This window comes from Equus przewalskii, chromosome 2 (assembly GCF_037783145.1).
Source record: "Equus przewalskii isolate Varuska chromosome 2, EquPr2, whole genome shotgun sequence".
Lineage (NCBI taxonomy): Eukaryota > Metazoa > Chordata > Mammalia > Perissodactyla > Equidae > Equus > Equus przewalskii.
Window position 1 is genome coordinate 72,964,837 of NC_091832.1, and position 27,068 is coordinate 72,991,904.

Sequence of the window (27,068 nt, forward strand, 5' to 3'; positions counted from 1 at the left end):
GGTGCCCATGCCTTCACAGATATAATATCAAATTGAACTGAACTTAAAATAAATATCATGTATATTTTATTTTGAATTTCTGATATATATTATACTAAAATATCTCTATATGTTAAAGTATCAAATACTTAGTTTCATACATTTTTTCTTGCCCATAAAACTAAGTTATAAGAAATAATGAAAGCAATGTTTTCAACAAGGGCACAAGTAGATGTGTTATGAAAGAAACAATACATTTTATTTGACTATATTTTACAATTTAACTATTTAAAAATATATAGGTCCTCGGTTACTGTATACAGTAACTGGGTAATAGTGCCAGTAATATTAGTAGTAATAGTAATATTAAGAATACTATTATTCTATTATTATAATCCAGAAGTCTGTTGTCCCTCTGCACTTCTCTTTGAGCTCTATGAATGTATATATACATTTATATCTATTTGCAAAAAGCAACATGGACTTGATTGAAGATGTATAAGGGAGATGGAGGGTGGGTTTGCATCACATATTACACAAATCACAAACTGAAATCCAGCTTAGATGATACACTTGGTATACTTTCCCTTTCCTTGTGCTATGTCCAGGGCGTCCCTTGCATTTCCTCCACCACAGATGCAGTGCCCAAATCTATCTCTCAACTTCAGTTTCTTAATTTTCCCTGAGGCCCCAAATTCCTTATCATGCAAAACAATATGGCTCGATTTTAGATTCACCTCCTAAATTTGTATAACCAAATACAGCACATTTCACGGTTGTCAACATCAGTCTTTTTTAAAAACTAATGGCAATTTATAGAATTTAGCAAGACCAATAACAAAAACCAATTATCTGTCATGCTCTTCCCCCAGGGAGAAATATATCTTGAGTCCTCAAGACTAGAGGAAATTCCTAGACTCATCTTCTGCCCTATTTTTTATTCTCTCACAGTCAAGTGAAATCCCATATCTCTCTTCAAGTGTGTGACAGTCTCAGATCTCCACCTCCTCAAAGGATATGGGGTTGGATGGTAGGGTAGAATGGGACATCTAGCAAGTTTGTTTTCTTACAGGAGTAGAACAGATTATCACTCTTTCCTCTTCTATATAGGTGTTTTAATTACTATACGACAAAGATAGTATGTCAATCTCAAAGTTATTTTTGTGCAGTATTGTTTTTAAATATCTAATCTCTCTTTATTGAAAATGGGTAAATGGGCTTTTAGTTGATTTTGTTCTGGGTGGCCCTATGTCTTTTCTTGGATCTGTGCTATATTGACTGGATCCTATCAGAATGAGATGTAGAACTGAATATTCCCTGCCAGTAACCAATTCTGTGTACTAAATGCAAAACCAAACATTCTGGCTTTTCCTGAGAACCATTCTGATAAGGTGTGAAACTTTGCTTGTTTGGTGTTCTACCTTAGTTCCACTCCCCAATCTAAACAGGTGTTTGAGGTTCCTCTCTATTATTTGGATCTCTCTCTTGCTTTCGTTAAATTTTCTTCTCCAACAATAAAAATTCAGTGCTCTCTGAGTCTGTGGTGAAATCTGAGCTTTACTAATGCTTGCTTCAATAAAAATTGTCCTAGTAGTAATATTCTCCAAATTCGCTTAATATTCCAATGTATGTCTCACAGAATAATGGCTCACTGTAAAAGTCTCAATAAACATAAAGAATCTTCTTTTTCTTAAAGCGTGATCACACACCTGGTATCTTCCGTAAGTGTTGTATAAATGACTAGTGTGGTCAGGCACTCAGCTACATAGTAGCACATTTCTGGTTTTAATAACTTATTTTATTCCTAAAACAGACCTCAGGCATAATGCTTGAAACACAGATTTCAGGATGAAGTGACCTAAGGTATGAGCATGTTTCTCCTGGCAGGCTGGCATTGAGGAAAATGTCATTGAAAGAGAGAAGGTCAATGACCATTTGTAATAAAAAGGAGCATAGAACTCTTCTGGGTGGTTTATTCATGTGGCTGTTGAACTCACTGGAAATATGGAAAGAGTTAAAGTAGACAAAAATATTGTGAATCAGGGGCTAAATTCATTTGTGAATTATAAGGAGAGAATAGGAAAGAATTATGTAGCTGAATGGCCTAAGATTCAAAGGAGTAGGTTCTATCTATCTATCTATCTATCTATCTTTCTATCTGTCATCTATCTAACAAAGACTGGTTTAGGAAGAGGAAATAATCCAGAATTGCCAATAGGCAACCATTTAGTTATTGACCATCTTCCTTATATTGAGAAAGAATGGATGTGAGAGAAAAATTATCTTCCAATTGTTAAAATTATTGGACAAATGGCTTTCTTAAGAGGTAGTTCGATTTTCCTAAAGTCAGTATGGCGAAGAACATGTTTTTACAAAAAATGGAAGGCAAAAGAGAGTTTTCTGATCAGAGAACAGGATTTCCAGAGGTCATTGTGATGGGTTTGACTTGGAAGGGATTGGAGATTCTGTCAGATTGGAAAATGTGCACAACAATATGGGGAGACTTGGAATTTATAGGGTCACAGAAGTAAACCACCAGGGTATGAAGCACAAAGCAACTTGTCCAAGCTGTCTCTTAGAGAATAGACAACTATTTCTTGCATTGTGCTCTGATGTATTTGATCTTGAGGGTAAAACGAGGGAATATATAGGCAGACTTCACTGGATGGAATGACACCTTTGAGTTTGATAGCAGTGTTAAAAGTTAAACAGAGGCAAATTGAAATTTTAAGAGTTTATTTGGGCAAAAATCCATTTGAATCAGGGAGTGACAAACCAGAAGTAGTTAAAAGCAATCTCCCAAGGAGGGCTAGAGAGAAACTTTTATAGAGAAAAGCTGGAAGCCAAGTAAAGAAATTATTGATTGGCAATAACTTAAAGCCTACTTGGCGGTTTGTGATTGGTTGTCCTTAGGTTTCAATTTTGTAATCTTGAGGCATTTACAGGCATAGATTTTAGTTTGCTTACATAGGTGTCACAAATTAGAGCCACCTCAGTCTAACGGCCTCCTTGTTTAATCTAATATCAGCAAACATAGGGTCCTTGAGTGGAATGGTGGTAACAGCTTGGAAAATCTGCTCTTTAGGTCGGCCTCTCTCTGTTTCATAAACCACCACCAGGAGAATTTAAGTAAGCAAAGGCATTCCCTTGTGATTCTGAGTTTAAATAAGCAGCTGTATTGAGTATATTGATTTAGCTTTTTCTTCATTTGGATTCTGTCATCTTAATAAGCTGATTCACATTAGGAATGCATATTGGAATAACATATTTCCCTAATGTGCACACATGCCATCTCTTTATTAAAATAATAAAAAGAACTACTTGTTCACAGGATTTAGATTATTATGTTCTATATATTTGACTTAAAAAGCCATTTGTTCAATGACTACCATATGTGAATACATTTACAAAATTAAATAAAAAGCAAGAATAAATCAGTCTAGATATTTTTAAGCTAACAGGATGGTCATGGCAATGCTTTTGCACCCTTTGTACTATCAACTTCTTACAAAAATTATTGGAACTGTTATATAAGGAATACACAGTTGATCTTTATTTTGAGTTGATAAAGCCTATTACAATTTTAAGGATTTTTAAAAAGGTTCTGATGTCTAGTCAACATATTTATTTGCTATGAGATTGGTAAGAATTGTTTTGTTTCATAGATAAAAAGGTATTTTGGTGGGAACAACCTAAATAGAAATAAGTGAGTACTTGGATAGAGAAGCAAGATAAGTGAGGACTTCCTGGGAATGCCATGGTAATTAACCCTATTTAACATTTTAAAACTCCATAAACCTAATAGGTATACAAAACGGGGCAGGAGAAACCAGGTGTTTAGAATGGCATCAGCAATGCCAGTAGGTAGATCCTAGTAATACCAAGAATTTCCTTTCAAGTGCTAAAGATTTCAGAATAATAATAACAGCAATAATCAGCACTTAGAGAAAGGTAAAGGCTGCAGTTGTTGGTTTCCATGTAACTCAGGGCAAAACAGTACTTTCAACTGTATCTGGAACATTAGTAACTAGTTTCACATGTTCTGTTGTCTTTAGACAGCCAGAAAATTAAAACTGTTGTTAAAAATTTTAAACATAATTATTTGTAGCATTTTTTTCTTTAGAATGTCAAGGTGCATTTAAAAATGTGGCATTCATGTTCAGAGAATCCCTGTGAACCTTATAGTATGCTTTAAAAAGAAAATATTTTTCTTCTCGCCAGTGGTTTAATAATGCTATCTCTTTAGCTGCTCTTTCAAAAGAATTAATATTGGCCCTATTGATCTTTTTTAATGTTTTCTAACATGTTGGGCATGTTACAAAACCTAAAAGAACTTAGAAAATGTAATTTTTTTCATTTAATCCTTTTCATTTAATACACCTATTGCAACATAGCACGAGTTATATATGATCAAATTATTATAATTTGTAATATTAATTATTTACTCTTTATCCTTTCACCTTGTTTATTTTTTTAGAGCGCTATTGGCAATCTGTAACTATCTTTTTTATTTAATTGTTTGATTACATGTTTCCACTCATGCTGTCTAGAATATTAACTCTGTGAGGGCAGAGACTGTTATTCTTATTTACTAATTTCTCTCCAGCCCCTAGCAAGTTATTGGCACATGTTGGTTGCAAAGAAGGGAAATAAAGAGGGAAGGAGGAAGAGAGAGAAGAAGAAAAGAAGAAAAGAAGTAGACAAGAAGGTGTTCATAGAACTAAGTAGCAGAGGAGCCAACACATATTGAATATATGGGAGAAGCTTAAATCTAATGCCAGGAGATGTGTATTTCTACCAAAGGAGTATATTTATTTTCTGACCCTTAGGTTTTGACGTAATCTACACTTTTAGCAAATAAAGAAGTGAATATATCTGCCACTCCTCAACTTCACAAATGTGATGAACTTTCCTTAAAATAGAGAAGGCCTGAACTCTGACTACTAAAACCATTGTGATTCTGACATGGTCATGATTAACCTCAGAAAAATAGTTTGTGAAGGATGAGGAAGAGCTCAGATAATGTGAACATATGAGCGCTATATTTCTCCATGAGTTCATAGCTGCTGTTCTCTTCTGACTCTACCAAGGATAGTAAAGAAAAAGGCACAGAAGTGGAAGATTCCACTTCTCTGTCTTCCTATACCCTGACACCCCTAATTTCATCACTATGACCTGCCTTGAGACCATCAAAATCAATTCCATGTGTTTTATCCCTTTTATGAGAGTCAATATAATAATCTCAGATTTCCAAGCCATGCCATATCCCCAGAAATCTAATCCCCACACATCTCTATAGCAGGGAGACAATCCTCTACACCAACCTCTGGCACTTTCTATTTCTTTTTCCAGTTTTATTTATCTTCAGAGAGCTTATTTATCTGACGTAGTATGTATTTTACTTAGATATTTCCTTGCTCCCTCTTCACTTGCATGTAAATTCCACATGGGAAGGATTTTTGTCTGTCTTGATGTTGGCTGTTTTTAGAGCCTAGGACAATGTATGGCACATAGTAAACAATCAAAAATAATTTGTTGAATGGATGATTGAGTAAAAGAATAAGGAGAATAGTTTACTTTGGAGAGGGACTTCTTTTTATTTTCCATTTTGGAACAAAAAAGAATATAGTACCAAAACATTGAATCACCCCTGACTTATTACAATTCCTCATGCAGCTTTGACAGTTCTATTACATTGAAATTAAACATGAGCCCCAGGCTGGCCCCATGGCAGAGTGATTAGGTTCACATGCCCAGGGTTTCACCGTTTTGGATCCTGGGCATAGACATGGCACCGCTCATCAAGCCATGCTGAGGCAGCGTCCCACATAGCACAACGAGAGGCCCTCACAGCTATGGTATACAACTATGTACTGGGGACTTTGGGGAGAAGAAGAAAAAAAAAACCCAGAAGATTAGCAACAGATGTTAGCTCAGTGCCAATCTTCAAAAAAAATAAAAAAGTACCCCATGTGGGATGCTATGCATCTGAGCTCCCTTGATGGCATACATTCTGCTGATACTTCTATCTCGTTACACTGACTCTAACTTCTGTGGAGCCCAAGATTCATGTAACTTCATTTTTCCATCAGGAAAAAACAGTTAAAATTTTAATTTTTTTAGCCTTAAAGAGTTCCAGAAACACTGGTAAATTTGGGAAAGAGCCTCAATAGATAGATAAGAAAACAAATAGATATAACAAAAAGATAGCATAATAGATAACAAATGAAATTATAAGTGGCCTCCTTGACCAAAGCTTCATCATAAGATACTTAAATGACAGTTTACTTGGTGAGTCTGACTATGTCATGAATCGCTAGTTCAGAAGTGACACGCGCGTTTTGAGGAGCCTAGAGTGGGAAGTTTTTGGAACCACTGCCAGACAGTAAATGAAAGAAACTCAGGGAGGTATCAAAGCCCTAGACATTTAGATCCCCTGTGCCAAAGAGTGCTTAACGTATTACTGCACACTGGGGAAGGAAGTCTATGATACTTTCTTCCCCACAGTCAAACACTCATCACTTTAAGGCTATCAAAACTCTGGATATCTAAAGTAATTTTTCTATACTGGTTGAAAGCTCATAGGAAAGTACTTCCCTCATTTAGAACACCCCAGGCAGTGCCAAAGCTTCCATCAGGAAACTGTTGTGGAAGTGGGAGAATTCCCCCTGATTTTCCTCAGCGTTCTTTTGGCTGGTCAAATAATTAAAAAGGCAGGTTAGCAGGAGAAAATCAAACAAAGTTCAATAGCATGTATAAGTGGGAGAAACCCAGGAGAAACTGAGTAACTCAGCCATTGGCTGAGGCTGCCTGTTTAAATAACTTCAGCTAAAGACGAGGACGATGTTGGAGATAGTGATTTGGGATTTCAGAGGGGAAGACAATTTACTGCAAATGTTTCTTAAACAGGTTTTGCTGGGCCAAAAAAATGGGTTTGTTGTTGTTCTTTTGTCAGACCTATTTTACACCGTATCATAACTATCACATGATATGAGCTCCTTCCTGGAAGGTACAGGCCTTCTATGTTAGTCTTTTAGGCAGTTTGGCTGGGGGAGGTCGGATGCTCTTCCTGAGTCTTCTGAGCCTTTATTTTCTTTAGCTTGAAATAATCTGCCTACCAGAGTGGTGCATCTTGGGGCAGCCTGCCCCGAACCCCATCAAAACCTAAAGAAGAGAAAAAGTTACTAGGAAGTATGTTTTGAGTAGGCTGTTTCATTGACCAAAAATGGAATAAATGAGGAACACATGTATTTGAAATATTGAGGAATAACAGAATGGATCACTTCCTTCCTGTACATAGGCATGATTCAGGATAGATGAACAGGTGCTTATAAGAAGCTCACCAGCCAGAACCATGAGCTCTTCTGGGGCACGCTCATTAAAACAGTATGCCCAGCTTAAGCTGTATAATCATGATGAAATCAAGACCAAGATCACATCAAGATCAAGCTAGTCTTATGCCAAAGCCAGCATTCAGGAAAAAGGTAGAAGTCCATTCTCCTGATGTAATACGTGATTTAATTTGAGTAAAATATTAGAACAGAAATAAATGTGAGACAGAAAATGATGAAGCTTTTCTCCATCTTCTTTTCTCTCCATCTCTTTGCAAATAGGTATGAGAACAAACTAAAAATATTGTTAAAATACCTGACCAAAACCTGCTGTCACTGCATTTTAAAAATTACCACAATGCTGGCTTTACAGATCTTTAGGAAGAGCGTAGTGAAGGAGCATCAAATACACTGACCCCCACCTCCCAGAAAAGTCGTTTTCTGTGATCTAACAAATAACAGATGGAGAATGACTCAGAGCTCTGTTGCTTTCTAAATAGAAAAGCAGTATTTGTTTTCCCGTTAGGCTTAGAGGAGAGACGGCTTCAGCCATTCGGTAGTTTTGTTAATCCCTCCAGCTGGACTGTGCAAAAGTGTAGGGCTTAATACTTCCTATCAACAGTATCTATTTATGTGGATCAACTAAAGCAAATAAATATTTTGCCGTTTGTTTTTTTCCCTCTAAGGCAGCAAATATCAGCTTAACCAATGAACTGTGAATATAACACACAAGAGTAGAGAACCCACTATAGTGTAGAAGTTACATTTAGCAGTGCATGCACTACATTTGCATACCACTCAGGTGGCCGGGGAAGAGGGCTGGAGGCCCTAGTGACTCACATGCTGGGTTCCATCCTCAGAGCTATCTCTGTAGCTCATCCAGACCCAGGTGTAACTGAACTTTTAACAGAGGAGTATTCCAAAAAGGGTTTAAACAATAGCTCTAAAGGGCCTGGCCCCACAGCTTAGTGGTTGAGTTTGGTGTGCTCTGCTTCAGACACCTGGGTTCAGTTCCTGGGCACAGACCTACACCTCTTGTTGGCAGCCATGCTGTGGTGGTGATTCACATACAAAATCGAGGAAGATTGGCACAGATGATGGCTCAGTGCAAATCTTCCTCAGCAAAGGAAAAAAAAAAAAAGCTCTAAAACATCTGAGAATCTTTGGAAGTTAGTATTACCAATCTGCCATTGATAAACCAAAGTCTGAAATATAGTACTCTTCCAAAAGAAACAATAACATATCATAAACCTACAACCATAATATTCATGAGTTGGTGTGAGAATTCACAGTGAATTATTGAAGTAGAAGCACATTATATTAAAAAATCATTACTTTAAATTTGAATGATTGCTTTTGAGTGCACAATATATGTTGTCTTGCACCTAAGTATGTGTATATGAGTACGTGTGTATATATATACACATACATATAAGCTTTACAACAACCATGAGAGATAGATGTTACTATCTTCAATTTCTAAATGAGGAAAGGTAAAAAGATTTGTCAGAAATCATAGAGCTGTTAAGTGGCACTGGCAGGACCTGAACCCACAGCCGACTGACTTCAGAGCCTGTGCTTTCTGATTACACTACACCATGTTTTAAAGACAAAACATTGTGGTGCACAGCTCCAAGCAATGTGAACCGCTGCCTCTGTATGTGGGAGAATATAAAAGAGCATGGAGACAGCTACGCAGCTACCCAGAATGAATAGGAATGTTTGAAAGGGAGCTGTTTTATATGACAGGCAATAGTCAAAAGCAGTAGAGTATAAAAAAGCTACAGCCTCAGTCCATAGGACAGAGCACAGAGTAGAAAAGCAGCTTGATGATTTTCCTCACCCACGCTTGGGTAGATTTCCATCATCAATCGGTGCATTAATTCTATTTGGCTCCTGGAAACAATCATTTGCTTAATAGCTCCTTTGTGACCAAGAGAGTTAATGCACAATCCCACATGGCTTAACTTGCAGCTGGGGAGGAGTTTTTACAGAGGAGAAAAAAAACCTAACTTTAGTTTTCACAAATAATATAAGGATGAAAGTTGGAACAAATTACCTCACTAGCTTTGTTGGAAAAGAGCCGTGTTTTATTTTGACATAGGTCACGGAGACACAGGAGGCAATTTTCACGTGGAGGTATTTCCTTGAGTCAGTATAAATGGAGCAAAATGAGTGAAATACAAAATGTCCTTTTAATGTTCAGATTTTCTGGGTCCTACTGTGAGATTTTTGTGTTAGGAAGTTTGGACTAAATTCTAAGTACCGAACTTAACTTCAAAAAACTTCATATCTTTGAAACAGTTAAAAATAATTGTCCCATAATTGAAAAACCAGATTTCCCAGATTCGGTTTTTTTCCCAGCTGCAGACTTAAAAAAATCTATTAAGTGATTATTAGATATAATTAATTATACTATAGAAATATTAGGACACAGATATAATTGTATGGTTATAATTTTCTTGTCAGGTGATAAAACAGGAAGAGCTGGGCAAGGATCTTTCCGACTGTACTTTGTATGATCTGGTGAAATACGATGATTTGAACTCCGACAAGCACTTGGCCCTTGAAGAATTTTATAGAGCATTCCGTGAGTATCAGATTCTCTAGTTCCTTTTCGTTCTTTTTCCTGTCCCTTTACACAATACGGTATGTTTTCTTGATCTCAGAGTATGAGCTCTCCCTTAACAGAAGTGATATAATTGAGATAATTTAAGTGTTTGGCTGTATTGAAACACGTAAATGGAAGGGATTTAATAGTTCTAAGCAAAGAGTTGGAGATATTTGATAATCTTGATTCTGGTATAAGGCATTAATTCCACAATGCAGCTTTCAAAGTTCTGTTAGAGTAAGAGCAGCCTTTGACTGGTTCTCACAACGTATGAAAAACAATTTAATTATTTACACAGTGACCTTTATTTTTACTTTATTGGGAAACCAAAATAGATTAATAGGTGGAGTTGGCATATATTTTAATAACAATAATTAGCATAAGAATGGAAAATTATATTTATGCTGTTACTTTGGAATAATTTATATATGTTTAAACTGCTTGAAGACTTCTTAAAATTGACTGTGCTTTATAAAGCACAGTTATAAGGGTGATTTGGGTAAAAGAATTACCTGCCATGTTATTCTTTTGGAAATAAGTCAAAGAGAAAGGACTCAGAGACAAAAACCAGAAAGGAAAGGTTTAGGAACCATGTGCATGAGAAAGAGAAAAAAATTAAAATAACTGGTTGGTATTTGAAAATTACCAAAGAATCAAAGTTAAACAAGATTTAATTCAGCACCTGAAACCAATGTTTTATATACATATATAAAAATATATGTTTATATGTATATGCAATATGTTTTATGTATGTACACATACATTTTATATTGCTTTCCAAATATCTATATATTTATTTTATAAATATATTGCGTATGTATATACATACATATATGTATATATGTTTCCCAAAAAGCAGGAAATAGGGTTTGTACTTGGTATAGAACGATTTTTTTTTTAAATTATGCCTCTGCCATCCATCAGCTGTCTGGTATTGGGGAAATTACTGTATGTATAAATAAGGATAGGAATTTTCTTATTGATAAATTTATATTAAGACACTGAATTTAACTTATGTAATTTTGGTATGAGCAAAATAATATAAGTGAAATAGTTGCAGGTTACAAAGCTTTAAGGCAAGATATCAACATGCTCTTCAGATTTAATTAAATTGCGTTTTCACTTTAGATTACAAGGCAGAATACAAGACGGATGATTCAGTAAACAGTTGATCCTTGAAAAGTGTATTTCAGGGCTAGACTACTTCTCAAAGATAACAACAAGAAAGCAGAATTATTATTCTACACTTATATGAAGAAACTGTAACACAGAGAAGTTAAGAACTAAGTGGCTGAGTTTCATGATCAAACCTATCTCAAAAGAATTATAAAATCTATGTGCTTTCCACTAAAGTTTACTTCAAAGTAAGCATTGTTTTGTCTGCTTAGGTTGGCAGGGAGAATATACTGTGGTTTATCAGGGAAGAAATTATATATATTATGTTATGTTACGTTATATTATTTTGTTATATTATATATTACCATACAAGATGGAGGAGTTAAATGCCATAGAGAGGCCTACATAAAATATTAAGTGAGTTGGGAATGCAATCTTCAGCTTTGGGAATCAAGGAACCTTTATGAAGTCGGTAACAATTGAATTATTCTTCAGGATGAGTGGATTTGGACTTTGGGAGATGAGACATGGGAGATGGACAAAAAGAATAACAAATAAAAACTCAAGTGTATGACATACCAGGGAATCTAAAGAAACTAGCCAACTGCAAGATCTGTTCCAGATCTGAAATTCCATGAAAACATAAAAAATATTACTATTATACTAATTTCTTAAATAAGCAGTCTAATCGAGCAATTCCCATTCCCCACCCCCATACTAGTAGGCTACGTGGATGTGACTAAAAGTAATTAAAATTTGTAGCAACAGCAGAAAATATTTTTAATGATATACAATTTATCAAACATCAATAAGACAACTAAATGGTATATTTGTGTAGAATTTTTATTGAAGATATAGTTATTGTTGATGGAATAGTGGATCTAAAAACTAAAAAAAGAAAACACCAATGAAAACAAAGTGTGAATAATATGCTATTTTTATGACAGCTCAAGAAAGATTGAATAATGATCCCTGGCAATATCAGTAATAAAAATCTTGCTTAAAATACTGCTGCTTGCACCTATCCCGGGGAAAAATGATACTGTGTTTTGGCATATGATTTGAGGTTGCTAAGGAAGGCAATGTAGATCAGTATATTGTTCCAATAAATAAAATTTTGCAATTCAGAAATTTGAATCAACAAAAGTGGTCAATAGAGAAATAATAAAACATTGTGCATAAAGGAGCTAGATTGTACTAGGAAATACTGAATTTGGATAGAAGAAAATGTATACGATTTTGTTAACTATTAGAAAGTAATATGAACAATTTTATGGAAATTATTTATAGTAAATGCAGTGAATTTAATGAATATTGTAATGATTCTGCCATTAGGTTAAAATTATATAAGAAATTATATAACGCAAGAGATTTGCATTTTTAATATTCAGAGTCATAAAGAGATAATAGGTATTGTAAGCACCTGGCAATCAGCAATCATATTATGAGACTTTTCTCTTTTTGGATAATCACAAAACTCTCTCTTAATAATGATAAAATGATGTTCACAAAGTGATTTAGAGAAGATAATGTTTTTCTAAATAATGCTGAATTATCTGGGGTATTTTAATATTCCCTGTGGTCTCACCAAGCAGTTTTCCGGAAGGTATTATTACATTTTCAGTGTGGAACCCTTCTTTAAACGGGGTGTCAAGCTATATGATGGCCCCTCAGAGAGAGCAAAACTAACTTGCCTGGGTTGTGTCTGCATTACCAAAAAGGCATTTGTACTCAAATGTGAATAGGAAACATATCTATTTATTCTCCCCATCTCATAAAATACTTTACAACTAAACCCACTTCAGTTTTGTGAAGTTCAGTGACAAGATTTGTAGAATGAGGTGATTTTAGAAAGTCACTCTATTATAAAACACAAAGTATCATGAAGAATGTATTACAATAGTGAGGAAAACAATCTACTCAAAAATCATGTATTAAGTACCATGTATATGGAGTGCTGAGATACTTAGAGCAACTTGAAAAGATAGGTTTCCCTTCCCTTAACAATGTGTAATCTCAGACAGACAACGATAAAAATGACAGATTTGATAAGGGTAAAAAGTAATCATTTTTTACACCCAGAATACATTCCTCCAGAGTTCCTCAAAAGAAAGCCCAGAGGGGCTGGCCTGATGGCACAGTGGTCAAGTTCCCAGGTCACGCTTCGACGGTCCAGGGTTCGCCGGATGCGGGGTGCGGACATGGCACTGCTTGTCAAGCCATGCTGTGGCAGGCGTCCCACATATAAAGTAGAGGAAGATGGGCACGGATGTTAGCTCAGGGCTAATCTTCCTCAAAAAAAAAAAATAAATAAATAAGAAAGCCCAGAAACTAGTAAGTCCCTAAATGAATATTCAGAAGAATAAACTAGGACCAGAGAGGTTAAACTTATTGTGATCCATTAATTATTTACCATTAGATACAAAGATAGACAGATTTCCTGTGGTCCAGTTTATTATTCTTTCTGCCAAGGTATAAAATGAAAGAAATTAATGTAAAGGGTAGCTTGCAAACAGAAAAATGCTAATGGTAAAAAACAGCACGTCATCAATTGTTATTACACTATTACAGTGTTATTATAGTAGTTATAAGGTTTTCTGTAAAGTAGTTTTTTTCCTTTGTGTATAAGATGAATTATTTTAATATCTTCCAATAGGCATTGGATGTTGAATTATTCTTAATTTTTTTCCAGAGTTTTTGGTCGTATTAAAAAATCTTGATTTTTACTATGGTGTTTAAAATAAATACTCAACGTGAGCATCAAGTATTCTAAATCATGCCTTGTTTGATTAATAAACTTGGAAGTCTATTAAGTGGTATCCAATGAGTTCAGTGACATAGTTTTGGATTCTTAAAGGAAATAGTATATCCTCTGGCCAAATGGTGGACATCTCTTACCCTGATGTTTCGCTGTCTTGAATATTTTAGGTAAAGTGGATAGATTTTTCAGTGCGAAGTTTTCTTACAGAATTAAGAATGTTAGTAGTGCCATTATTAACTATAAGGACTTGTATTAACACACAAGGATGCAGCATTTTATTTTCCCCCAACTCAAAATTAAACTAAATTGTTTGATTAAGTTTGATTTGCATGGAACACTATATTTTTGCTTTAAATCTGTAGGTAAATGCAAGTGATTTGCCCTCGGACAAGATGACCATACGCTGAAGTGAGGCATTGAATTTCAGAAGTGATGTTCAAATAAGTGTTTATATTTACTTATTTGTACAATCAAACTTAATTAAGATGTTCAAGTGCTAAAGTGTTCAAATTATATGATTATTGATTTTAGGAATTGTTTTCATCTGCCCTCTCTAGATAACCAAAAATGGTGCAATTGACCATCCAGAGAAGGGATATTTGTTTTGAAAATGCTTTCTATGTACCTTATTTCCTGAGTTAAACCATAAATTGCTTTGACAGTAGTATTAAACCTTAAAATTGTTTGAAATTAGGAGTTTGTATAATTCTAATTCTTGAAATCCTATTCAACTGTTATGAGTCGTATTTCCCAAAACCATATACATATACTTTAAGGTGTATATGTGTTCTAGTGGCTCAAGTTCTAATGTCACATAAATTTTTATCAATTCAAAACAATCTTTATGTGTGGAAAGTCCAAAAGAAGATGTGTTTCTATTAGGCATAAAATAAATAGGTTTTGGGGGCCGGCCCAGTGGCATAGTGGTTGAGTTTGTGCACTCCACTTTGGCAGCCTGGGGTTCATGGGTTTGGATCCCAGATGTAATCTATAGACCACTTGTCAAGCCATGCTATGGTGGTGTCCCTCATGTGGAATGGAGGAAGATTGGCACAGATGTTAGCTCAGGGACAATCTTCCTCAAGCAGAAAGAGGAAGATTGGCAATAGGTGTTAGCTTGAGGCCAATCTTCCTTGCCAAAAGTAAATAAATTAATTAATTAATTAATTAGGTCTTTGCAGGTGTCAGGGTGGGGAAGATCCCCTTTCTTCCCCTCTTTTGTTCTTGTGTCTGGACTAATAGTAAAATTGACGCAAGACTAGATTAACAGCAGAAAAACCCAGTTTAATACGTACGTATTGCACATCGTAAAGAAATGATGATCAGAGAGTGAACAAAGCAGGCAGTATACATATCTTTTACTCAAGGAAACATTAAATTTGTGCAGAATTGACAGGAGAAAGAAACTTAGGTTTGGGGTATGTAATTAGGGATGAATTTAAACAGAGTTTAGTCTTGAGGTAGTAAATTAGCAAGGTTTTTTTATACAGGCTTCTGGGCCCTGAATCCCCAGCTCTGGTGACAAGGATGCAGGGAAAGAATCTTTCACAGGGTAGATTTGTTTCCTGTTTTCAGTGGGACCAGAGACAGGAGGTTCAGAAAGCCCTTTTTGCTTCTCAAATAACTTTAATTCAAAATAATTAATACACTATTGTGGAATATTTTGGGGTGCCCTGCCCTGGGCCTCAAAACAAGAATAATGCATCACCTGTGAGCATTTGTATTGAAACTGATTGTATAATAGTTCTCTGTCCTTTCTGAAAGAGATTAGGTAATTGGGATTCTAAAATCTAAAATATTAAAAAATATGGAACAGTTATTTTAAATCACCTAACTATTCGTGATTATGTTCAAAATGTCATCTCTCCTTATAGAAAACACTTCTTAATGGAATATAGATTTGATAATGACATTATATGAAAAAGAAAATTCATTTTTCTAGGAAATCACAATGACTATAATAAAATATTACTTATTGGAACCATCTAATAACCAGGGCAATAAAATATTAATATTATATTAACATTCATAGATATTAGATCATCAGTATATGAAAGATCTTTATTTGAGAAAAATAGCAGAGTCTACTGACCAGAATTAAGACTGTTGCAGTAATATAGGTTAAAGGTGATGGAATGAGAACCAGAGGAGCAGTAGCAATAATACAGGGAACTGATCACATTTGGAAAGTAACTTATAAGAAGAATCATCTCAATTTGATGAGTGATTACGTACGTACCTGGGGGAGAAGGTAGAGTCAAGGATAATATCCAGTTTTCTAGCTTGTATACTGAGAACAATGACGCTCTTCATTAAAATAGGGGACACAGGAAGAGAAGCGAGTTTGGGGACATAAATTGACTTAAATTTTAGACATATCAGCATATTCAAATAGAAACGTTTGGTTTAAGAATATTGTGGCCTAGAACTCAAGCAGGAGCTCTGAACCACAAATAGAAATATGGAGCATGTTGTTAAAATCTGATGATCTGGCAGGGAGCAGGGTACCCAAGATGAGTATTTACAGAGAGAAGAGATGGGTAAAAAAGCAGGAGAGAAGTAAAACTAGAACTGAAACTGAAACTTAAACCAGAGGGGGAAAAAACACTTAGAGCAGTAGGAAGAAAATCACAGAAGTGTGCTATTATGCAATTTTAAGAAGGAATTGTTGACCAACAATTTCCAAGGCTGAGTTCAAAACAAGAAAGTATATGACAGATAAGTGGCCCCTGGATTTGGCAATAAGGAAGTCAGTGGTGACTTTGGTCACAGTACATTCAGCAGAGATGTAGGGGTATATGCTAAAGTGCCGGTGGTTGAGAGGTTAGATGTAAGAAATTTGAAAAAAAATAACGTTGAGCAAGGAAGCAGAGCACATAAGCACACATCAAGTGTAAATTTAGATTACATCCCCAATAGGGTAAAACTCTTCTATGGTTTTAGTAGTTAATATCGTGGTTGCCTTTGGGAGAGTTGAAGAGGGATGGAGTTAGAAAACGAGGTTAAAGGAGGGCTTTGATGGTGCTGGTAATGTACTATTTTTTAGGCCAATAAAAATATCCCCCACTAATTTGGGAAATGCTGCATTACACACCAATATAGTTAATATAAAATAACCGCAAACACAGATCTTTGTAGTATGAAACCTTGCAGCAACTTTAATTGCTTGGCCCAGTGGCAAAATAATTCTTCTACTATATACTTTGATTACAAAATTAATTCACATATTTGTTTGTAAGATTATAACTTTCTGTTAGCATTTATAGCATTTATAGCCATATCCTGACTGTTTTGGTAAATACAACTCAATACTGTTGGCATACAGGTACTTTCCCCTTTATGTTACTGTTTCTCTATCTAGGTTCTTTAGACCTTCTAGAGAAAGGGCTGTCCAAAAGGTGATTTTTTGAGATCCGACATGTAGATGTGTTCCAAAAGGATGGTTTTTTTTGGTTCTAAACAAAATAAATCATTTTTATACACCAATTGTTAATATAAAGACAACAGGTAAGGCAATACCAATTTGAACTATAAATTCTTCCCATTTTAAGGTGGCCCTGGTCCTCTCCATTGTTAAGAGTACCTTAATCTGTTGTAGCTGGTGTGCCTTCCTGTTTCTCTTTTTACCTATATCCTCTGGCATTCTTCTCACTCTGATCTCTCGCTGGTAGATTTTGCTTGCTGACCTAATGAGTCGTAACTCCTAAAAGCAGACACAATTAGATATTTCAACTTCTCTTTCATTTCAAGTGAAACACTTGTATTTATTTCTTCAAGTGTTGACTCTTTTTGTCATACAGATGTTGAGAATAAAGCCTTTTCTGACATAAAGTGAAATTGAAATAAAGAATAATAAAATGGTAATTGATCAATCATTCTTGTTTTCCACACTCTACCCTATCTTGTCAATCATAACTTACTGCATCTGCCTTAAAATTACTTTCCCCTGATTTCAGCGTAATATTCTAGGAGAGAGTTTGCCTGAGGCTGTTTTTGGACTTTCAAAATCATTTCTGTAATTGACTGGTACTTTGGCTTTAATAACTCCATGTTCTTTATACCAATTTCTCAGAAACTTCTTGAATTGAGCCTTGTATTGTCCTTGTGTGGTTCTGAAACCCTACGTGGACAGCATCTTCTTCATAATGACTCTATGTGGAGATTGCCAGCTACATTGCTGCCCCAGATCTGATGCAATTGGGCATGCCAGTGTTGCTGCAGCTTGGTGACAAAGCTTTAGCTTCATTTTAAAGTATCTCAAATTTCCAACTGAATTTCTACTAACAAGATTTAATTTTGAACTGGCCAAATATTGTTCAACAATTTTAAACAATTTTCATGTAATAGATCATGCTTTAATTACTAGCGGTTTTCTGAGTCTCTTCTTTAGGTTAGTCTGAGAAAATGCATTTCATTTACATTTTCCAGTTAAAAGATTCTTTACAGGGTTCTGCTCTGTCAAATGATCCTTTAGGGAGGTGTGTATATCCCATGTGAATGTTATTATGAAATATAAAATCAAGTGCTTTTAAATATATAATATCAGAAGTCACACATGTTTAAGCAATTAATCTTTTAAAAATATTTTTTTAAAAATTCAAAAATGTGGAAGGTAGAACTTAGAAAGTACATTTTTACTAAGTTTATTTTAATGCATAGTTATTATTCCTTCACTTTTTTTTTTTTTTTTACCAGCTAAAGTTCGACTTTCTCAGTTAAGAGAGTTCTACCATTTCACAGAGTAGTTACGTGGGTGTAACCCATAAATCATGAAGTTTAAGTAGGTCTTATCAATAGCATACAGAAATCATAAGATTTGAGTATCTAATATTAGTGCTAATCCAGTCTGTCTTGTTGGAAAAACGGAGAGAAATGAATCAAAACAGGAGAAATGGATTTTTGAATTTTTATAAATTTTAAGTCAAATCACATATTAATAAAAGTTTGGCCAAAAACTGTTGCTTTTATTAACCACCATAATTAATATCCTTTTTAACAATGTCTATTTATTTTTGTTGCCTTATCACTTAAAGAAAACAGAAAGGCACAAAAGAGAAAATAGAAATCAATTTTAAATCCATTATTCAGTTATAATCACTTTAATATATATACACATATTTTATGAAAAAGTAATTATATTATTCTTATATCTTTAAGATTTCTTCTAGTTCTACTTTCTTTTAGTTATTTTGGTATTCAGAACATATCTCATCATCAACAAACATAGCTTAACATCATGTTTTTAATGGCTTGCATTGTGTGAATGTACCATAATTGTAAAAATTATAATCATAACAATCCACTTGTTACCATTCCCAAGCTATAATTTCTCTCCTTAAAGATTAACACTGCCCACTTAAAACACAATGCAAGTAAAAAATGTTAATCATCCTGATAAGTTTTAATTTTGTAGCAGTCACATTAAAAATGAAAAGAAACAAGTGAAATTGATTTTAATAATATTTTATTTATCCAATGTATCCAAAAATATTATCACAACCTATGATCAGTATAAAAATTCAGGAAATACTTTACTTTTTTTTCTACCCAGTTTTGAAATCTAGTATATATTTTACATCTACAGGACATCTCAATTTGGACCAGCCATATTCCAAATGTCCAATAACCACATGTAGTTATTGGCTACCAGCTTGGACAGTGTAATAGAGTGCTAAAAAAAATTTATTTAAAATTATATTCCAATTATTTTAAATATAAGGTTAAGCACATATTCCAGTTATAAATAAATAACATAGTGTGAACGTTGTGTTCATATCTATTTTTCAGGAAACCAGAAAAATACATACTTACAGGGTAAATATAGTCATCTAAGCAACAAATTATATATCTTCAACATAAATAAGATCTTTATTTTAAAAACAGAGTTCAATAAAATATATTTGTCACCTTATGCCAGTGTCTCCCAAATGTTGTATCATCAATGGATCATTTATTTATTTATTTATTTTAAAGATTTTATTTTTTTCCCTTTTCTCCCCAAAGCCCCGTGGTACATAGTTGTATATTCTTCGTTGTGGGTCCTTCTAGTTGTGGCATGTGGGACGCTGCCTCAGCGTGGTTTGATGAGCAGTGCCATGTCCGTGCCCAGGATTCGAACCAACGAAACACTGGGCCGCCTGCAGCGGAGCGCGCGAACTGAACCACTCGGCCACGGGGCCAGCCCCATCAATGGATCATTTAAATCATATATTCCCTGCTCATAGTTAGGACCTTTAAAAATATATTTTCTAATTTTTTTCGTAGTCTTATTCTTAAATAGATGACTATTTTTTTCACTTTGATTTAAAATAAATGAACCAATCATGTAAGTCATCCAGTGAAAACCTATTCAGTCTCAGAATAAAAGTGTTACTAGTCTGAGTTATTGCAGCCCAACAATTAGCAGTGAAACACTATATCAGGGAGCCTGTAAAACCTGACATACTGCAAGGACTAATGGTTTATATTCAGTTTTTCTAAGTATTAAAAATAACTCCACACTATTTTTATCTCTGAGAACCCTAGGACAATTAATGTACTACACTGAACATAACCTACTAATTATTTAATGCTTACGAATTACTGAAATAGTTTGTGCAGCCTCAGGGTTATCACAATGAAAAGAAATACACATACGTATGCAAGTATTTATGTTAAGGTATGTGCAAGATATCTTATTAACATGCTTATAGTAATTCATGCATAATACTTTCTATGGCAATTCCTTTTACAGACATTCTAAAACCAGGAAGAAATTATTTTTAACAAACATTCTAAGAATTAGCAGAATAAATTGTTGATAGACATCCATCTTTACACTTTTATATGAGTAATTAACTTGATGATTATTACTATTTAAATTATGTATGTCTGACACTCTGTTTAGTAATGCTCAATCTTTTGATTGTTGTACTCCATTTTATTCAATAACGAAGTTTAATTTCTTAAGGAAATTCTATTACAAACTCTCTCCCTTAGTTTCTAATGGATCTCTATCTCTGCAGTGTTATTTGATAAGTTATTTTTAGTATCACCCACCATTACTATCATCCTTAGTACATTTTGGAATGATAATTTCCTATAACATAAAATGGTATATTTATCTTAAATTTCTAATGAATATTTGTTATATCCTTAGGTGACAATTTAAAAATAGACTGAAGTTAAATAAATGAGCAAAAAATGAGAAAGAGGCATTTACATCAAGTGCAGTTTAGCTGCCTGACTGAGGATTTTGTGAGGCATGAAATACTGTATATCATGTGCAATGTACTCACTGTAAAATGTGTTCCTCCTAGTGGAAATTGTTCCTATAAAAAAGAGGAAATTTCAGTAAAATTGTTACCAATCATTCAAGTAATGTAACAGATCTCTGTTGTTGGTGACCAGATAGGACTAAACAAAAGCCTCTATGATGTTTCAAACATTTAAAGTGTTACGGAAGTCACAGATTACACATCATCTTGAGAAGTAATGTGCATTTATAGTGACTGCCTGGAGCACATTAAATGATTACTCTCTTCTGACTGTTGCTATAATTGGTCGTTATTGATAATAACACTTTATTAAATAAATAAGTTAGACATCTTAGTATATAGTAGACAATATTTGACTATTCTAAAAGGATGAACATTTTCAACTAAAAGTAATAATTAGAAAGACAAGGTAGGATGGAAAGAGGAGTGAGAAAGAGAGAGAGAGACAGAGAGAAGAGAGCTGGGAGAAGAGAGAAGAGAGCCAGGAGAAGAGAGAAGAGATTGAAGAGATAAAGAAGAAAGCCAGGCAAAGAAGAATAAGTGTAGTACATTTTATGTAAGTATTTTGGTTTAAAATTTATCAGCTGTGCAATGATCCAATTACACACTTTTACATATTTAAATTAATATTTCAAGTTGCTGTTATTAACTGTATACACAGCAACCAACATTTGTTCTAGTCCTATGTGATGTTATCAAGGCTAATCACTAGAAACACAAAGAAAGATAAGAAACAGTTTCTCTTCTCAACTCTAGGAAATTAAACAGAAAAAGACAATTACAAAATAAGGCAGCATGAGATAAAAGTGACTTGTGTAAAACACCATGGGGCAACAAAAAAGGGACCACTCTTAGGGGTGGATTCTGAACAGAGATAACTTCTGAATTAAGTATACCCCAGAACGGGAGTTCTAGAAGACAAAGTCGGAGACCAGGTGCTTTCTGCTAAAGAGAACGTATCAGCAACGACCCAGGTGTGGGAATTTGCAAGTAGTTTGGGAGTTGAGAAAGATGGAAGTACAAAGTGGAAATTAGTGAAAAAAGAGGCTTAGGAGGGAGGTGAGGGCTAGAGCTTGAAATTCCATGAATATGATATGTACTGAGAAACTGAGATAATCTATGTAGTGATAGGCCAGGCACTAGCAGCAATATGGAATTGTCAGATATGACTTTGGAAAGATCATTTATGAAGCTGAGTACAAGATGCAGTTAAGAAAGATCAGAAGTAGAAAGAAAAGTAAATTAGTGCAATCAGTGGTGTGTTGAAGTCAGTGATTAAATTTTTGGAATTTTGCTGTCAAGTGGATGTCACATTGTCAACTAGAAATTGGATTTCCCCCAACACCACGCTGTCCCAGCTCAGGAACCTGGTTTTAAAACATTTGCCAGAACACTACTGACCACAGGCTGCAATTCTCTAGGTGATAAATTTTGAGAGACTAAACAAGGATAATTGGTAAATAACAGGGTATGGACTTAAGGAATATTTAAGAGAAAGGACCTAAAACACTTGGTGAAGGATAGGGCTGACAATTTCTAGAAAAGACTCTTACAACATATACATTTTTCAATCCAAAATTAGTAATAATCCCATCAACAAGTATGCTGTAATTTACAAAGAGAATGTCTAAATAAATTAACTGGTGGAAATTCTTTCTTTGATTGAGGTGAAATTGGTGTATAACGTTAGGTAAGTTTCAGATATACAGCACTATAATTTGTTATATGCAAACACTGCAAAGTGATCACCACCATAAATGTAATTGCCACCCACTGGTGACAATTCTTGCCTTGTCAAACTTCAAATTCAAAAATACTTTCATTATCTCTAGCAATCTTAATGTAAAAGGTTATTATAGTAGAAATAATTTATATAATGAAAAGGAGTTCTGAGCAATGTGTTGCAAATTCTTGAGTGACCCAAGAATTTTTCTTTTAAGATTTTATTTTTTCCTTTATTCTCTCCAAAACCCCCAAGTACATAGTTGTATATTCTTAGTTATGGGTCCTTCTAGTTGCGGCATGTGGGAAGCCACCTCAGCATGGCCTGATGAGCTGTGCCCTGTCTGCACCCAGGATTCGAACATGCAAAAACCTGGGCCGCTGCAGCACAGCACGCGAACCTAACCACTTGGCCACAGAGCCAGCCCCTCAAGAAAATCTTTCTTAAAGTATGCTTTCTTTTTCTTTTTGGTGAGGAAGATTGGCCTTGAGCTAACATCTGTTGCCAATCTTCCTTTTTCTTTTTCTTTTCTCCCCAAAGCCCTGATACATAGTTATATATCCTAGCTGTAGGTCATTCTAGTTCTTCTATGTGGGATGCTGCCACAGCATGGCTTGATGAACAGTCTGTAGGTCTCTGCCTAGGATCCGAACCAGTGAACCCTGGGCTGCCAAGGTGGAGTGTGTGAAATTAACCACTCGGCCATGGGGCTGGCTCCCCTGAGACTCAAGAAAGTTTTAACTTTTATTCTTACTGATAAAAATGAAGATTGAAATGATCTGAATCAAAATAAATTAGTTGAACAAAGTGAAGATCTGGAACTAGTGATTATGTTTAATCCCATATGTACAATTCATATTTCCATCGACACAATTCATTGTATTAGAATCGCCTTTTATAAGAACTGTCTATATTAACATTCTGTAAAGTGCATAGGTGACAGCTCAACATTGTTTTTAGTGATTGTGTCTTTGCTTGAATATATGAAGTGGTAACATTTTCTTTTGAGATCAAGAGTTTACATTACTGCTACACTGAGTATGATTTTTTTACTTAAGGGTTGACACATTTCTTATATGAAGGATACTATTTTTGTGAAGTCTCATTAAAAGTGCAGATTATTTTCCTGCCCTTGGTAGACATTTTGACACTTAGCTAAAAAAGTATAATTAAATATTTTAACACCTTTTAACTATGTTTAAACAACAGATGAAAGTGTTATATCTACCATTGCCTATAAATATTCACTTGTTGTTATCACCCCATATTGTAATTAAACGAGTTTATTTTAATACTGTGTTTGAAAAAGATTTTATATTAGCGCTGCATTTCTAGTCTTTATATCTTAAAAAGTAGCACATTTTCACATATAGCTTTAGACGTATGAAAGACACAGTGCCAGCAAAAGATTTCCATGTGAGATTATACTACCTCCTTAGTCTATATTTTCAATCTTTTGGGATTTATGAACATTTTCTTATTTCGATTTCAAACTTGTCTAGTATTACTTGCTGAAATATTAGGATTTTTGGGACATTATGATAGTTTATGGAGATAGTAGGATTTATCAATTCTAATTGAGACTATTTCTCAAAATCCAGGCTATGTGGTCACGTTATTTTTTGCCTTTTTAGCAAAGAATTGCATTCTTTTTTTCAAAAGCTACTCACTCTTGCTCCTGCTAGATCCAATAAAGCAAAATAAATTGTATCTGATATTTCCTATCCCTAAAACTCATTTTATAATTTGTGTTGCTGACCTTTTAGCATTTTCTTATACGCGGAAGACTGTTCAAAACATACGAATACCCAAAAGCAGGAAAATTTGATTCTAATAGTACATAGTTGTCATCACAGAATCAGTATCAGTTGAGAGTGTATCCTCACTTTTAGAAGATTTATAGCTCTAAAAGTGTTAATGGATTTGAACTCAAAAAGTATTATGAACAATTTTATCATGTTTTTCTTTTGATTTTAGCAGAGACATGATATTAGAATGCTGAGAGACAGCCTATGCTAATTTGGTCATTAAGAGCTATTAGGTTTCTTGTAGCATCTATCAGAGACCTCACATAGTAAGAGATGGATGAATGCCGCATGTCACCTCCCTAACAGAAACTTCTGGCTTGGCTGCTGGGTGGTATTTTATGAATATTGGTATCTAGAGTCGAATTTGGTGTGAGACTTGCTTTCATCTTTCATCACACTTTCATAAATAGAAAGAAATATAATTAGGGACGGAGTTATATCATTGTTGTTGCTAATTCATTATATATTGTTAAAGAAAATATAACCCAACATTATAACAACTGAAGGAAGGAATGAATCATGTCAGCTTTAACTCTACCAGCTCATTCAACTCTGAAATCTATCTGTAGGAGTTGAATGCATAATGATATCATAGTCAGAAATTTGTGGTGCAAATAGATTTTTTAAATTGGTTAGATAAGATTCTCAGAGAGTGTTACTGTACAAAAAATTCTTCACAGTGATGGGCTCATTCGTTGTGCATTCCTGACCACATGTTTTTACTACACTTGTTTGTAATGTGAGCAAATCATCTATTATTGAATGAATAGAATGATTAAAAAAAAAAACAACCTTGTATTTCTCATGTTCTTGTATTAGTGGTAGAATTTGCACCTTTTGAGCATAACAGCTTAAATGGTTCTGAACTTGTCAGCAATCTAAGCAAGTAAATTTACATGCTGAGTTTTACTAGAAGGGAGAAAAGAAGTAGGTTTGACTCTAAAAGTCTGCTACTTTTAAAAAAATAGGATCCAGCTAAAACACTGTCTCATATGCAACTACATAGTCCTTCATCTCAAAGAACTTGTGAATCTTATTATGCTCACCATCAGTTTAAAAAATGATCTGTGAACTTACAATTTTAAAAAGCAAAGTATTTTTTGCTAATTTTTATATGTAAATTCTGAGATTATGGAAAAAGAAGTTGCAAATGTGGCTGATTTAAAATATATCTGAAAGACATTTCATGTTCATAAGATAGAAAATTTAGTATAGTGAAGATGTCAATACAACCCAAAGTGACCTTCAGATGCAATGCAATCCCTATCAACATTCCACTGGCATTTTTTGCAGAAATAGAAAAAGTCATCCCAAAATTCACATAGAATTTCAAGGGACTTGGAATAGCCAAAATAACCTTGATAAAGAAGGACAAAGTTAGAGTTCTCATACTTCCTGGTTTTAAAACTTACTAAAAAGCCACGATCAAAGCAGTGTGTCACTGGCTTAAAGACAGACATAAAGCATAGAATGGAGAGCCCAGAAATAAACCCTCATATAGATGGTCCAACGATTTTTGATAAGAATGTCAAGACCATTCAAAGGGTAAAGGACAGTCTTTTGAGTAAATGGTGCTGGGAAAACTGGATATACAGATTAAAAAAAATGAATTTGGATTCTTACTTTATACTAAACATAAACATTAACTCAAAATGGATCAATGGCTTAAAAGTAAGATCTAAAACTATTTGAAGAAAACATAGGGGAAAAGCTTATGAGATTGGATTTGGCAACGATTTCTTGGGTATCAGGCTAAGGGTACAGGCGAAAAAAGAAAAACAGATAAATTGGACTTCAACAAAATTCCAAACTTTTGGGGTCAAAAAACACTATCAAGAGTGCAAAGGCAACCTAGGGAATGGTAGAAAATATTTGCAAATCATCTCTCTGCTGATGGGTTAATATCCAGAATATATAAAGAACTCCTACAACATAACAACAACAAACCAACAACCCAATTAAAAAATGGACATCTGAAATACATATAGGCAAGGAGGTGAAAGACCTGTGTATGGAAAGCTATGACCTTAATGAAAGAAAGTGAAGAAGAGACAAATAAATAAAAATATATTTTGTACTCATGAATTGGAAGAATTAATATCGTTAAAATGTCCATACTGCCCAAACCAATCTACAGATTCAATGCAATCCTTATCAAAATTCCAATGGTATTTTTCACAGAAATATAACAAACAATCTTAAAATTTTTATGGAACCGCAAAAGACCCCAAATAGCCAAAGCTGGAGGCATCACAATTCCTGACTTAAAACTATATTACAAAGTTATAGTAATTAAAACAGTATAGTATTGGCATTAAAACAGATGCATGGATTAATGGAACAGAATAGGAAGCCTAGGAATAAATCCATGCATGTACAGTCAATTTAGCTACCCTAAAGGAGACAGGAATACACAGTGGAGAAACAAGTCTCTTCGAAAAACAGTGTTGAGAAAATTGCGCAGCCATATGCAACAGGATGAA

General features: G+C 34.4%; 1 protein-coding gene across 4 annotated transcripts in view; it reads left to right on the plus strand.

The window, feature by feature from the left end:
• Positions 1-27,068, plus strand: part of FSTL5 (follistatin like 5) — a 718,252-nt gene that overhangs the window by 382,942 nt on the left and 308,242 nt on the right. For all 4 annotated transcript variants that reach the window (XM_008519642.2, XM_008519644.2, XM_008519643.2 and 1 more), the window contains exon 6: positions 9,780-9,900. In XM_008519642.2, the coding sequence (XP_008517864.2) occupies positions 9,780-9,900 (121 nt within the window). The remainder of the gene's footprint in view (positions 1-9,779; positions 9,901-27,068) is intronic.